Here is a 16560-nt window from a genome sequence, read left to right on the forward strand (position 1 = left end):
TCTCCGCTTTAGTAATTTCTTCCTCGTAGGGAGTTGGGAATAGAGGGCGTATTTCAGGAGACTGACTGGTCTTGGGCACATGAATGATGCCTAGTACTGAAAGGGAACTTTGATTTGGCTGTTATCCTGCCAATCAATATGGAATTTAATGCAGGCGAGTGTGAGGTGTTGGACTTTGGGAAGACATGTGGTGAATGGTCAGGTTCCAAGTGAGCCATTGAACAAAGGGACCAGAGAATGTGGATCCACAAGCCAGAAAGATACTTTATTGATTCTAGAGGAAATTACAATGTCACAGTGGCATTACAAGTACACAGATATACAAATATTAGAAGAGACATAAGAAAGAATAAAAAATAAGTTTCCTCAAACAGTCTCACCTCCCTGGCTATAGGATGACTTATTATAGAGCCTAATGGCTGAGGGTAAGAATGGCCTCTTCAAGTGCTCTTTGGAACAGTGCAGTTGTCTTAGTCTAGTACTAAAAGTGCTCCTCTGTTCAGCCAAGGTGGCACGCAGAGGGTGAGATACATTGTCCAGAATTGCCGGGATTTTCCGTAGGGTCCTTTTGTTCTACCACAGGCTCCAGTGTGTCCAGTTTAACTCCTATAACAGAGCTAGTCTTTCTAATCAGCTTATTGAGCCTGTTGGCATCACCCATGTTGACACCATTGCCCCAGAACACCACGCATGGAAGACTATATTGGTGACAACAGTCTGGTAGTACATGTGAGGGAGAGACTTGCATACTTCAAAGGGCCTCAGTCTCCTTGGGAAGTAAAGGTGACTGTTGGTGCTCTGCTCAAGTCTGTCATCTAGGTGCACCTGTAGGTCCTCACCACATCCACGTCCTCACCATCAATAGTAACAGAAAGCAGTGCAGGCTTTCTCTTCCTAAACTCCATCACCATCTCCTTTGTCTTACTGATGTTGAGCTGCAGATGATTCAGCTTTCACCATTCAACAAAGTCCTCCCCCAAGGCCCTGAACTCATTCTCCCGACCTCCCTTTATACACACAACTATTGCAGAGTCATCAGAGAATGCCTGCAGATGACATGACTTAGTGTTGTATCTGTGCTATACGGGGTAAACAGGAAGGGAGCAAATACATTTCCCCCACGGTGCCCCAGTGCTGCTTAGAGCCATGTCTGGCACAAAGAGTCTGCGGTCTTCCAGTCAGCTAGTCTATTGTCCAGGATACAATGGAAGTGCCAACCTGTATTGAACAGAGCTCTCCCCCCCAGCAGTGAGGTCTGTTTGGTATTGAAGGCACTTAGGAAATAAAAATAAACATGATCCTCAGAGTGCTGCCCCCCCATTCTGACGCTTGGTCCAACCAGCAACTGAACCTTTTGACCATGTCTGCATGCCTTTATGCGCTGAGTTGCTGTCACATGGTTGGAAGATTAAATAATCGCATAACAAGCAGGTCTACCTAATAAAGCAGCTACTGAGCGTACTTCCAAGACCAGTGTATAATCGGAGGAAAGCTTGAAAACGGTGGTGTTCCCATGCACCTGCTGTTTAATCTTTGGAGGTAGAGTTTGCAAGTCCAGGAGACGTTACACACCAAGGCAGATGAGCCAGCTTATTTCAAAGACACATTTTAGCCTTAATGCTTTTTGCAAATAACAATTCACACACAACACGGATGAAAAGCGATTGTGCCTTGGTAATTTTGTGATTGATCTGCAGTGTCTGGGTGGGTTTAAAGTAATTTGGCAGGGGGATGGGAACCACAGGGTTAGTGCTAAACATGAGGTAGTTGGTTTACAAATAAAGGCAATGTGAATTGAGACTGATGTACCATCAATATGTAGTTCACCACAGAGACTGCCTGCAAGGAGAGGCTGATGAAAGGGCAAAATTGCAGTCAACAGGATGAGCTGCAATGTAAAAAGTGGACAAAATCAAAAAGGGTGAATATAGGGCTGAAGGTGTTATATTTGAATGCGTACAACAAATGTCACTCCACAATTCAAGAAAGCGAGAGGCAGGAGAAAGGAAATTATAGACATGTTAGTCTAAACTCAGTGATTGGGAAGATGTTGGAGTTGATAGCTAAGGATGTAGTTTTGGGGTACTTGGAGGCACATGATAAAATAGGCCATCGTCAACATGGTTTCCTCAAGAACAGAAATTGCAGAGTCCATGAAATTGGGAAGTGAGACCACGGCCAGAGAGCAGACGCAGCACTGCAGCCAGATAGTGAGCCTGATGAGCAGAATCAGTTCAGATCAGATGAGAGTAAACCTCGTGGAGCACTGAGCTGAACACCACCCCTCCCCCCACCCCTGACCTTTCCAATCTAGCTGGAATTTTAAATTGCCTGAACCTCAGCTCAGTCCTCACTCTCGGATCTGGGCTCTGCTGCTTCAATCTGCCCCGTGTCCTTTCCAACAATGGCTAAACATTGACTCATTCGTTGCTCACAGGCCTGGGCTCTGCCGCTTCAATCAGGCCCAAAGTCTGAAGCAGCAATGGCCAATTCTGCTTTCGGGAGCAGGCCCCACCACCTCAATCAGGCCCCAAGTCTGCTGCAGCAATGGCCAATTCTGCTTTCGGGAGCAGGCCCCACCACCTCAATCAGGCCCCAAGTCTGCTGCAGCAATGGCCAATTCTGCTTTCAGGAGCAGGCCCCACCACCTCAATCAGGCCCCAAGTCTGCTGCAGCAATGGCCAATTCTGCTTTCGGGAGCAGGCCCCACCACCTCAATCAGGCCCCAAGTCTGCTGCAGCAATGGCCAATTCTGCTTTTGGGAGCAGGCCCACCACCTCAATCAGGTCCCAAGTCTGCTGCAGCAAAGGCCAAACGTTGGTTCAGTCTACACTTTTGGGCCTGGGACCGGCAGCCTCGATCCATCCCCAAGTCCACTGCAGAATTGTACCCCAGGAACTCCAGATCATCAAATCCCTCGAAACACAGCATAAGCGCAAAGGTGTACTGTCATTTTAAAAAGCACGACTCACAAAGGGAAGTTACAGGCTGTTGATTGCCAGAAAAAAACGGATTAATTAATTAGATAAATTAATAATACAGTAAATGATTTTGCTTGCTGCTGGTAAAAGATCACTGAGTCTTGATTGTGTCATTTTGCATCCCTTTGGGGTTCTATGTTTCAGATGGCTCTGTCCTATTAGCAGAATCACTGCAATTGAAAGAAAACAGACGTCAGAGTTAAAAGAAAGTAAAGGCCAGGTAAAAAGAAGTTAAAACAAGCTTGTAAATTCTGCAGAGTTTGCCTGACCAATTGTAACTCTGGTGGCAGGCAAATTCAAAGTTCAAAGTAAATCTATTATCTAAGTACACATATGTTACCACATACAATCCTAATATTCATTTTCTTGAGGGCATTCACAGTAAAAACGAAACACGGTAGTCCATCTAGTCCATGCCAAAACTATTTAAGCGTTTACTCCCCTTGACCATAGCACTCCATACCCCTACCATTCTTGTACCTCTCCAAACTTCTCTTAAACATTGAAATCGAACTTGCATGCACCACTTGCACTGACAGCTCCTATCATACTCTCACTCTCTGAGTGAAGAAGTTTCCCTTCATATTCCTCTTAAACTTCTCACCCCTCACCCTTAACCCGTAACCTCAGGTTGCAATCCCACACAACCTTAGCGGAAAAAGCCTGCTTGCATTTACACTATCTATATCCCTCATAACTTCGTATATCTCCAAAAAAGTCTCTTCTCAATCTTCTACGTTGTAAGGAATACAGTCCTAATCTAATCAATCTTTCCTTATAACTCAGTTTCTCCAGACCTGGCAGCATCCTTGTAAATTTTCTGTGTACTCTTTTAACCTTGTTTAAATCTTTCCTGTAGGTAGGTGACCAAAACTGCACGCAAAACTCCAAATTAGGTCTCACCAATGTCTTATACAACTTCAACATAAAATCCTATCTTCTGTACTCAATACGTTGACTTATGAAGGCCAACGTGCCAAATGCTTTCTTTATGACCCCTTCTACACATGATACTGCTTTCAACAGTTTATGGACTTGGCATGTGCCAGGTACTAACAGTCCTGTGAGGCTGATCGTGACCTCTTCTTGTGGAGACATCCGAGTTTTCTGTTGCTTCCTGTTTTTTGCATCTGTCAATTAGACCACATAACAAGTTATTTTAATCCCTAAATTTACCAAACGTTCTTTTTCACATACTGATACATTCAGATAATTGAAAAAAAGACACAACTCCCCAAGAATATTTCAATAGACGCTGCCTGAACTGCTGAGTTCCTCCAGCGCGTTGTCTGTGTTGCTTTGGATTTCCAGCATCTGCAGAATTTATGATTTCCAACTCCCCAAGAATATTGCAGTATTGGAAAATATTTGTACTTGAAATTGAAGAGTCCTCAGGTATCCTCCAACTCCACCATGGAAGGTCCCCAGCCCGGTTGCAATAGGGGGAGAGTTGGACATTGGGCAAGCAACCTCATCCCATAAAAACCCTGTGCTACAAAAATACCAATAGAAACTCCAAAGATCTCATCCCTGGAAGAGAAAGTATTTTCAAAGATTGGCTACACTTGGGAACAATTTGGAAGACTGGCCCAGGACTGAGTTGCTCTTGGTGGTCTGTGCCCCAGCAGGGCTGATGGGTTGAAGAAGGAGAGTTCCCTCTACTGGAAAGTCATTGGTTTGCAATGTCTCTCTGCTTCTTCTCCCATCAATGCTTTCTGTCCTCATCATGTTCTGATTTTATTTTGGATCTCTGGTACACAAAGTTCAGAAAGGATTCAAGCATACCTCCCCCCCCCCCCCCACCAACCACCGCAGACCCAGCATACTACCAGCTAATGACCAGCCCATTGACACCCATTGATTATTGTAATACTATAAGACACAGGAGCAGAATAAGTCATTTACCATCGAGTCTGCTCTGTCATTCCATTATGGTTGATGTATAATGTCCTGCTCAACCCTATTCTCCTGCCTTCCTATAACCTTTGAGGTCCTTAGCAATTAAGAACCTATCAACCTTCACTTTGGACTTTCCCAATGACTAAGCCTCCTGTGGTAATGATTTCCATAGATTCACTCTCCTCTGTCTGAAGAAAGTCTTTTTTTTATCCCTGTACTAAAGGGACACCCTTCTATTATAGGGTTGTACCCCCTGGTTCTAGACTCCCCCACTTGAGAAAACATGATGAAATGCAGGAGCAGACACGATGGGCCAAATGGGCTAACTCTGCTCCTATATATTATGGTGCTAAAAGAGAGGTTGCATGCTTTAATGACTAATGCCCTATGGCCCTGATATCCACCATTATGAAGCAGTTCTAGAGGCTGGTGATGGTGCAATAACTCCAGCCTCCCAGACTCCATCAACACACTGCAATTTGTCTACCATCAGAGCAGGTCTACAGTGGATGACATCTTGGTCTTACATCCATCTCCGGAGCATCTGTACAGTAACGGCACTTATGTTAAACTACCTATTGACTACAACTCAGCCTTCAATACATTATCTCTCAGTTAAGATGGCACCAGCAAACAACGATTCCTTGGGCGACACCTTTCAGATAGCAAATCCATCCGACTTTTCTCTTTTTCTACACCTGTTGCTTTTCTTTTTTTCTTGTTAGTGTTACGGAAAATGTTGGAGCATGTGAGGTACAGTTTGGAACTCGGCTGAAGGATGCAGCGTGTTGCTCTGTCCGGAGAGCAGCCTCCCGGAGATCGGAGATGGGGGGAGCATGGGGGGAGGGTTGCAAAAAGGTCCGAGAACACAAGCCGACTTGTGGAAAAGACCAGAGTGAAATGAGGGATCATGATACACTTTGAATCGGTGAGGAAGATCGAAGCAACGAGGTGAATGTGGAGGTGGTCAGAGATGTTTCCCAACAGAGACGGTTACCAGCTGGATTGACACATTCAACCCGGATCGGCAGTGTTCAGACCTGGGTAGGCAGTCACTCTTTACAGCAGGACTGAATTCGTGCGGCTGCATTCCTGGTATGCTGATAAAAAGACATTTTCCATATTCTGAGGTTTATGGGATTATTGGACTGTATATTGTTTTCCTTCATTTTTTGTGGTTTCTTTCCTGTGGGCGATTGGCAGTGAGTCCTTCTGTATTTGATTGTTATCTGGAGTAGACAAATATCAGAGTTGTTTCATACATACATACTTTGACAATAAATTGAACCTTTGATATTTCCATGTAAACTCACCTGCAAATCAAGATGTTCCTTTGCAACCGTATCCTTGACTTCCTGACCAACAGACCATTATCAGTAAGGATAGCAAGCAACATCTTTACCATGATTACCTTCAGCAATGACACACCACAAGGCTGCATCCTCAACCCTCTAATTTATTCCCTGTACACTCATCACTGTTTAACCAGATTCTCTTCCACCTCCATCTATGTTTACAAATGACACAACTTTCACGGGCCATAAGAACATAAGAAACAGGAGCAGCAGTAGACCATCCGGCCCATCCAGCCTGCTCCACCATTCAATAAGATTATGGCTAATCTGGCCATGGACTCGTCTTCACCTACCTGCCATTTCCCCATAACCCTTAATTACCCTACTATGCAAAAATCTATCCAACCTTGTCTTAAGTATATTTACTGAGGTAGCCTCCACTGCTTCATTGGGCAGAGAATTCCACAGAATTTCATAGTTCAAGTCAGAGTACAGGAAGGAGACGGACAGCCTTGTAGCATGGTGCCAAGACAATAATCTTTACTTCTTTGTTAGCCAAAAAAAGCAGCTGGTCAGGGAGTTGGCTTGGCATACATGCTCCTGTTCTTATCAAAGTTGCTGAGCATTGAGAATCTCAGTTTCCTAGAAATGAACCACATGGATACCATGTCCATAAAAGATAAACAATGCCTCTGTTTCCTCTAAAGCTAATCTCTCCACTTTCCACAGGAGTTGCTCTCTATGTCACTCTTGTCCACTTGTCCCTCTCCACTGATCTCCCTGCAATCGGGACGAGTGCTACTCCCACTCCTGCAACTCTTTGTTCAATGGATCTAAGTTAGGAAACTTAGTAATAAACTTGTAATTAATGGAAGCCTGCACTTTATTGAATCCAGGCCAACAACTTAAAACATGAATTCTACTGTTTCCTCTGTGCCAATACTCACTCAAACTATATTTCCAATTTATAACAGTGAAATAGGGGATCTCCGTTGGCCAGATGATCAAACCTTTCTTCTCCCAGTCCCCAGAATGGGGGCTCTTCCCTGTGACGGTAGGTCTCTGGGGAGAGTTATCTCTATCTTGTACCTGAAAACCTCTGCATGTATATATTCAATCCTTACCAGTTCAGATGTTATTGGCTATGGGTCATCTGACTGACCTTTACACCTTCTTATTGGTCTGATCCAAGCCAGCATCCATTTATTGCCCTTCTTCCACATCTGACAACTGACAACTGGTAATTTATGGCTCCATGTTTAAAATCAATTACAAAACCAGTAACCAGTTTGAATCACTCAGAGCAGAAACAGACCTCAACAGTCACAAACCTGCATGTCGTATCTAACTACAGAAAACACAAATAACCTCCTGTTTGGAAACTATCTCTAGTCCATCAGATTATCTGGAGCATCATTGTGTCTACTTCAAAGCATTAATCAAGTCAAGCGACACACACAAGATGCTGGAGGAACTCAGCAGGCCAGGGAGCATCTATGGAAAAGAGTACGGCCAACATTCAGACTGAAACCCTTCAGCAGGACATATGAAGAAGCCAAACAACTTCATCTCACAAAATGGTGGACACAGTTGTTTAACAAAACAGCAACCTTTATTCCTTCAACCTCATGGCAAGAACAAAGACAAATCGGTAGTCTGCTTCCACCGTCCTTGACCCATCTGAGTTTGAGATTTTCTTCCATATTTTTATTCCACATGACCGCATGTCCCTCAGCAACATTCAGGGTTCCAAACAGTCCTTGCAGGTGAGGTGACAATTCAACCGTGAGTCTGACGAGGTTATCTACTGAATCCAAAGCTCCCAGTGCAGTCTCCTGTACTTTGGTCAGTCCTGACATAGATTGGGCGACCAGTTTGTCGAGCAACTTCTCTCTATCCATCACAAAAGGCAAGATTTCCTGGTAGTCACTTACTTCAGTCAGATTTTCCAATCACCTTATAACGTATCAGTCCATGGCCTCCTCTACTACCACTCTCAGGTCGGAGGGGCAACATCTCATATTATCTGGCTTGCCTCCAATATGATGGCATGAACATGGATTTCTTTCACATCTGAAAATTTCTCTACACCCCTCTTCTCTCTTTTTCCATTCCCCATTTTGGCTCCCCCTCTTACCCCTTTCCCTTTCCCTCACCTGCATATCATCTCCCTCTGCTGCCCTTTTTCTAATGGTCCACCGTCCTCTCCTGTCAGATTCCTTTACCTCTGATCACCTCCCAGCTTCTCTCTTCATCCGTCCTCCCCCAACCACTCACCTTCCCCCTCAACTGGTTTCACCCATCGCCCGAGCTGCATCGGCAATACAACCGTCAGTACAACATTACTATGGTTCAGGGCTTCAGAGTTTGTGTTTGAACTCTGGTGCATCTGGAAGGAATTTGTAATTTCTCCCTGTGACCACACGAGCTTCTTCCCACAGTCCAAAGACGTACCGGTTAGTAGGTTAATTGGTCACCGTATATTGTCCTGTAATGAGGCTGTAGGGGCTTGGGCAGCACAGCTCATTGGACCAGAAGGGTCCGTTCCATGCTATATCCTTAAATAAGTAAACATCATCTGCCAGCCTTTCCCCACCCCCCACCTTCATTTTCTGATTTATTACCCTTTCTTTCCAGTCCTAATGAAGGGTCTGTCAACCTGTTTATTCTTCCCCACCGATGCTGCCTGACCTGCTGAGTCCCTCAAGGTTCTGCAGAATCTCGTGTTTAGAAATTTGGCATTCCCCTTTGATGGGAACTCCCAGGCACACTGGTCTCGTCTTGTGTGAAGAGCTAGTAGCGTTATACTGTTTACTTTTTAACTTGTATATGCACTTTGTTATCTGTTAATTTATTTGTGGTAATATTACCTTATGTGTTATCTGTGAAAGTTAAGCGTATTGTGTTCTGTACGTTGGTTTGGAGGAATGTTGTATTGTTAGTAAGGGATCAAATTGATCCTCTTGAAGATCAGAATGGTCGGCTATGTATGGAACCAAAAGAAATGGGGAAGATCTTAACTGGGTTTTTTGCATCTGTATTTACTATGGAAACTGGTATGTAGTCAATGGAAATAAGGCAAACAAGCAGTGAGGTCATGGAACCTACACAGATAGAAGAGGAGGAGGTGCTTGCTATCTTGAGGCAAATCAGAGTAGAAAAGTCCCCAGGACCTGACAGGGTATTCCCTCAGACCTTGAAGGAGACTAGTGTTGAAATTGCAGGGGACCTGGCAGATATATTTAAATTGTCAGTATCTACGGGTGAGGTGCTGGAGGATTGGAGGATAGCCCATGTTGTACCGTTGTTTAAAAAAGGCTCTAAAAGTTATCCAGGAAGTTATAGGCCAGTAAGTTTGATGTCAGTAGTAGGTAAATTATTGGAAGGAGTACTAAGAGATAGGATCTACAAGTATTTGGATAGACAGGGACTCATTAGGGAGAGTCAACATGACTTTGTGTGTGGTAGGTCATGTTTAACAAATCTATTAGAGTTTTTTGAGGAGGTTACCAGGAAAGTGGATGAAGGGAAGGCAGTGGATGTTGTCTACATGGACTTCAGTAAGGACTTTGACAAGGTCCCGCATGGGACGTTAGTTAGGAAGATTCAGTCACTTGGTACAAACAGAGAGGCTGGAAGGACAAACCAAGGTAGAACATACAAGGTAAATGGTAGGGCACTGAGGAGTGCAGTAGAACAGAGGGATCTGGGAATACAGATACAAAATTCCCTAAAAGTGGCATCACAGTTATATAGGGTCGTAAAGAGAGCTTTTGGTACATTGGGCTTTATAAATCAAAGTATTGAGTATAAGAGTTGGAATGTTATGTTGAATCTGTATAAAGCATTGGTGAGGCCGAATTTGGAGTATTGTGTGCAGTTTTAGTCACCGAATTACAGGAAGGATATTAATAAGGTTGAAAGAATGCAGAGAAGGTTTACAAGGATGTTGCTGGGACTTGAGAAACTGAGTTACAGAGAAAGGTTGGATAGGTTAGGACTTTGTTCTCTGGAGCGTAGAAGAATGAGGGGAGATTTGATATAAAATAGGTATATAAAATTATGGTAATAGGTAATAGAATGAGGGGAGATTTAATATAAAATAGGTATATAAAATTATGATTGGTATAGATAGAGTGAATGCAAGCAGGCTTTTTCCACTGAGGCTAGGGGAGAAAAAAACCAGAGGACATGGGTTAGGGGTGAAGGGGGAAAAGTTTAAAGGGAACATTGGGGGGGGGGGCTTCTTCACACAGAGAGTGGTGGGAGTGTGGAGTGAGCTTCCAGATGAAGTGGTAAATGTGGGCTCACTTTTAACATTTAAGAAAAACTTGGACAGGTACATGGATGAGAGGTGTATGGAGGGATATGGTCCAGGTGCAGGTCAGTGGGACTAGGCAGAAAAATGGTTCAGCACAGTCAAGAAGGGCCAAAAGGCCTGTTTCCATGCTGTAATGTTCTATGGTTCTATACATTTTTATGGCTGAATAATAATAAACTAAAGTTGAACTTGAACTTCACCTCAGCAATTTTTATCAAAGCACCATAGAAAACCTTTTAGGTAATGTATTATTACTTGGCTGGTAATGAATATGGGGTGATCAGTTGCAGATATGGGCAGAGAAATGGCAGATGGAGTATAACCCAGATAAATTTGAGGTGTTGCACACGTTAAGGGCAAGGACCTGAAATGGTGTTGCTTAGCAGACTGAGATTGGACTTGAAGTTCATAGCTCCTTGAAAGTGGCTACTTAGGTCAAAAAGTTTGTTAAGAACTCTAATGGAATACTTGCTTTAATTAGTAGAGGCATTGTGTTCAAACGTCAGGAGGTTATGCTGCAACTTGATAAAACTCTGGTTAGGCCACATCTGGAGTATTGCTTACAGTTCTGGTGACCCCTCTATAGGAAAGATGTTGGGGCTTTGGAGAAGGTGCAGGAGAGGGCTACCATGATGCCTCCTGGTTTAGAAGGCATGTATCGACGAGTACTCACGGTTCCCCTTTGCCATCCCCTGCCCTGATACCACTGCTATGTCCGTCATAAAAGTACTGTGCCAGCTCTTCACTCTGTTCGGGTATCCCTGCTATATCCAGAGTGACAGAGGATCCTCGGTTATGAGTGACGAGCTGCGCCAGTACCTGCTGGCTAGGGGTATTGCTACTAGTAGGACCACGAGCTATAATCCCTGGGGAGATGGACAGGCGGAGAGGGAGAATGCCACTGTGTGGAAGACCACACTCTTAGGCCCTTAGGTCAAAGGGATTGCTGCTCTCTCGCTGGCAGGAGGTCCTCCCTGAGGCGCTCCACTCCATCCGCTCCCTGTTATGTACGTCCACCAAAGCCACCCCTCATGAGCGACTCTTTTCTTTTCCCAGGAAGTCTGCCACTGGGACCACCCTACCGGCTTGGCTGACGTCCCCAGGGCCAGTGCTGCTCCAGAAACATGCGAGGAGCAATAAATACTCCCCAATGGTCAAGAGGGTTCACCTACTTCATGCGAACCCCCAGTATGCCTACATAGTCTTACCTGATGAGCTGGAGGACATGGTCTCCATCAGCAACCTGGTGCCAGCTGGAGCACCAGACCCCTACCCCAAACACTCCCCGGTGACTATGAACCCCGTACCCACTGAGGTATATACCCACGAGACACCGCGCACACCAAGCCCTACACCGTCTCCTCACGACACTCCCATACCGGGCCCCTCGCACACGCATGAGGGATCACTGACGCCTAATGGGCTGGCACCTCAAGTCAGGCCGGACCATCGTCACCGGTGCAATCACCACCGGTGCTACGTAGATCGCAGCGACAGACTCGACCGCCTGATAGACTTAACCTGTAAATATACCTGTAAGAAACTTTGCCCCATGGGGACTCTCTTTTAAAACAAAGGCGGGGGGGTGAATGTGGTAAACTATGTATATCTGTCTGGACGCACCCCTCTGCTGACTGCTCCTGTGGCTCCTCCCACAGACCCCTGTATAAAGGCGATTGGAGGCACTGCTCCTCCCTCAGTCTCCAGAATGTCGAGGGTTCTTCTGTTGCTAATAAAAGCCTATCGTTCACCTCCCGTCTCCGAGAGTTATTGATGGTGCATTAGTATTATTATGAAGGGCTGGACTTTTTGGGTTGTTGTCTTTGGAGCGGCACATGCTGAAGGGAGATCTGAAGATTGAGAGGGATGTACAGAGTAGACAGGGAATATCTTTTTCCCAGGGTAGGAGTGCCTAATATCAGAGGGAATGCATTGAAGGTGAGGTGGGGTAGCTTCAAAGGCAATGTGAGAGGTAACCTTTTTTACTCAGAGATATGTGGATGCCTGGAATGAGCTGCCTGGTATGGTGACAGAGACAAATACATTAGAGGCTTTTAAGAGGTGTTTAAGGAAGATGGAGGGATATGGACATTGTGTAGGTAGGAGGTAATAGTTTTTTTAGGGGGGTTGATTTATTTTTTAGCTGGTTCAGTATTACATTGTGGGCTGAAGGGCTGTGCTGTACTGTCCTATGTTCTACAGAATGGCAACCGCTCTACCTGAGACCCCAACAAACTGCAGAGGTTTGTGGACACAGCTCAGAAACCATCCTGCTCTCCATGGAAACTAAAGCAACGAGACATCGTCAGCCGCTCCACCCACCTCGGACATCTCCTTTTCCCTCCACCCACTGGGCAGGGCATACAAAAGCCTGAAGGCACATACCACCAAGTTCAAGGACAGTTTCCATCCCACCATTATAAGACTATTGAACAGACCAACCCCTCCCCATCCCCATACAATAAGTTGGACTCTCGACCTCACAATCCACCTTGTAATGGCCTTGCAAGTTTCAGTCTGCCTACACTGCATTTTCTCCACTATTGTAACACTTCATTTTGCACTCTGTGATCACTTTCCCTTGTGCTACCTCGATGTGAAGAAATGCTCGGTACATATGGCATGCCGAACAAAGTTTTTCACTGTACTTCAATAAACCAATTTACTAATTTGCATTCAGCTCCTTTTCCAGTTTGGCCTGGGGAACTGGAAAATCTGCTCCAACTGCTCATTTCCAGTATACTCTGAGCTGTACTTTCAGCAAGTACGATCATATTCATGTTATGAAACTTCCTTGTACATTTGTTTTTAAAAATGTATGTTGCTCAGGTGACGCGTAAGTTTCATATTATAACAAAAGTTATCATGAGATGACAAGTTGAGGAAGCTCACTTTGCAGCTCATTGCGGTTTCAAAGAAAGGCACTGGATTAAAAAGGATTTGTAATATTAGTGGAATGTCCAAACATTCTCTGATTTCTGAGAATGTTGTCTATAAGGAAGAAACCGTCTGATGTGGTCTCCTCTATAACTCGAGAAACTAATTCTGATAGGAAACACTTTGTTGAACAACTGCACTTAATTTAATCTGCAGGCACAGCCCTGTTACCCCTGGAATGAAGTTTTCCTTCTCTCTTCAATGGAAGTTCTGTGTGACGGTCCGTCACAACCCCCAACCCCCTGCGAGTGTCCTGGTGAAGGATGACAGTCCGAATCGTTAATTGTTCATTTGACTCCATAAATGCTGCCTGATCTGCTGAGTACCTCGAGCGTTGATCGTATCTCCAGCATCTGCAGAAACTCTCACCTGTGTCTGTTCTGCAGAGGCAACCCTAAAGATTTCCTCTTCTCCTTGACGGTTGTCCTGTGAGACCCTCTCTCACTGCTTGCCCCTTTGTGATCTCTGATGCTCTCCAACACTTCAACTGTGTGCTCGTGTGTTCCTGCTTTCACAGCCACGTGTCCTTCCAGTCCTGACGCAGGGTCTTAGCCCAATATATTGACTGTTTGTTTCCCTTTACACATGCTGTCTGACCCGCTGAGTTCCTCCCGCATTTTCTGTACGTTGATTCTATTGCCTGCCAGTTTAATTTGTCATTCTACTCTCCATCTGACCTGTCAGCATCTGGGCTCCAGTGCTGTCACAGTGAGGCCCATCGCAGTTCCTATTCCAGAGGAGTCCAGAAGGTTGCAATATGCCCGGAGAGCTTTCTTAGCTGTTCCATTTGTTTGTTTTTTTGTCCAGGGAGGAGGGTTTGGGGGTCGATGTACCTGTTCCGTTTTGTTCATTTTTTTGTGCAGGGAGGGGGATTTGGGGGTCGATGTACCTGTTCCATTTTGTTCATTTTTTGTCCAGGGAGGGGGATTTGGGGGTCGATGAACCTGTTCCGTTTTGTTCATTTTTTTGTGCAGGGAGGGGGATTTGGGGGGTCGATGTACCTGTTCCGTTTTATTCATTTTTTTTGTCCAGGGAGGGGGATTTGGGGGTCGATGTACCTGTTCCGTTTTGTTCATTTTCTTCTGCAGGGAGGGGGATTTGGGGGCTGGTGATCGTGCTGCCTGACATTTCCTTCTTGATTTAATGGCTAGCTGGATAAGAAGTAGAATTTCAAGTCGAGTGCTTTGATGAAAGATGAACGTTTGAACAACTGAGATGCAATGCAGAATCCCTGGCCGACTTTGCTGTTATCTTTGCCCACCAGGGGCTCACTGACCTTCCTTCGACCGGGAGTAAGGGATCAGCCGGGGGAAGACGCGAGCTAGGCATCCAAACGACATGACCTATCCAGCAGACCTGCAGCTGATTTATCGTGCTGGAGATGCTGTTCCTAATTATCTGTGTAAATCCGAAGGAAAAAGTGAGTGTTGTGGAGTCGATGGGGTTAACGGGAAAGTCTGCCAGTCACCCCATTGAAGTCTTGAACATGCTACATTATTAAAATGCTACGATTTAATGCAGAATGAGCCTTTGTCAGCAGCCAAACTTGGCAGAGTTTAATTGGCATGACCTTGTAATGAGCGGTTAGATTGTGTCCTCTGCTGAGAGGGACTCACTGCTGCCTTTGTCCAGAATTACATGTGTGAGAACATGTTCCCCTTGTTGACATCACCTCCACCCCTCCACCCAACAGCTGTGGAATGAATGGTTTAACTTGGCTCATTCCTGGCCAGCACACTGATTGCAAACCGTTCTCAAAGAGCCACACTCTCCCACCCGTTCTCATGAAAATGAAAATGCCCTGCTTAAAAATGTGGACTCCGGGGCTTTTTTGCAGCACCGAGCTCACCTTTAGTCACGAGGAGCTGTGGGAGCTCCTCCTGCTTCTGGACCGAGTATCGGGAGGCGGCACGGCACTGCGGGGGTAAGCTCGTTGCATTACAGCCGTAGGACCGGCGTTCGATTCCTGCCGCTGCCTTTTGGGGAGTTGGTGTGCTCTCCCCGTGGGTGCGTGGGTTTCCCCGGGTGCTCTGGTTTCCTCCCGCATTCCAAAGGCACGTATCCGTTAGGGTTAGTGAGCTGTGGGCGTGCACAGTGACACTTGTGGGAAGCCAAGTACAATCCTTACTGATTTGACTTGACACAAAATGACACGTTTCACTGCATTGTGTCGAAACCAATAAGACACACTGAGCTCATCTAATCTAACACCTCCCTGCAAAATTATTTTTGCTGCCACTGACCACCCTCGTCTCCCTTCCTCAAGGTCCATTAGCAGAGTGGGTAGGATCCTTCACGATGTTCCCAGCCCTTTACTGACACCTTTCTGTACACATGCCCGTGATGACGGGCAGGCCGGTGCCCATGATGCTTCAGGCAGGTTTGTCTACCTCTTACAGAGCCATCCGATGGTCCATCGCTTCCACACCACCCACTGATGGGAGCAATAGGTGGAAGGGGCAGAACCCCCACCGGGCAGCGGCAGTCCAGCCAGATCCGCCCGACGGAGGCAATGAGTAGGAGTGGACAGAGCCTCCACCAGGCAGCAGCAGTCCAGCCGGACCTGCCCAACGGAGGCAACAGGTAAGAAAGGGCAGAACCCCCACCGGGCAGCAGCAGTCCAGCCGGACCCACCCAACGGAGGCAACAAGTATGAAGCTGGGTCCAGGGTAAGCAGCAAAACTACAGTGATCCACCAGGTACATTGGTAAATTGGGAAAGGCAACCAACAGCATGGCAGCACAAGCAAGGAGAATAAGGCAGAATAGCAGGACCGGCACACAGGAGAGAAGCAGGGGAACAAGACCAACCAGATAGAGCATATCCAAAACAGGATACAACACAAACCACCCGCCCGGTCTCCGTCCCACGGCCCCTTATACACATCTGCAGCCAAATTGGCCACACGTGTGCCTCCTTGATCCAGGCTGATCTTAACAGGCTCAAAGGGGCCGGGAGGGACAGCTGCAAGACCCGGGGTTTGGAGCACTCGGACCAGATTGAGATCCAGAAAGCGGACTCCGGACCGGACCGGACTGGACCCTGACTGGGATAGGATTTATGAGCATTTAGAACACCATGGCCTAATTAGGGAGAGCTAGCATGGCTCGTGTCTAACTGGAGTAAC

At 46.0% G+C, this 16560-nt stretch overlaps 1 protein-coding gene across 1 annotated transcript in view; it reads right to left on the reverse strand.

Annotated features, from left to right (window-relative positions):
- Window positions 1-246: 246 nt before the first annotated feature.
- LOC132394536 (uncharacterized) overlaps window positions 247-16560 on the reverse strand; it is a 73005-nt gene continuing 56691 nt past the window's right edge. The window contains exons 10-11 of the mRNA XM_059970818.1: window positions 4039-4111; window positions 247-3151 (exon numbers count right to left, since the gene is read on the reverse strand). Of these exons, the coding sequence (XP_059826801.1) occupies window positions 3115-3151; window positions 4039-4111 (110 nt within the window). The 3' untranslated portion in view covers window positions 247-3114. The remainder of the gene's footprint in view (window positions 3152-4038; window positions 4112-16560) is intronic.

This window comes from Hypanus sabinus, chromosome 5 (assembly GCF_030144855.1).
Source record: "Hypanus sabinus isolate sHypSab1 chromosome 5, sHypSab1.hap1, whole genome shotgun sequence".
NCBI classification, from domain to species: Eukaryota; Metazoa; Chordata; class Chondrichthyes; order Myliobatiformes; family Dasyatidae; genus Hypanus; species Hypanus sabinus.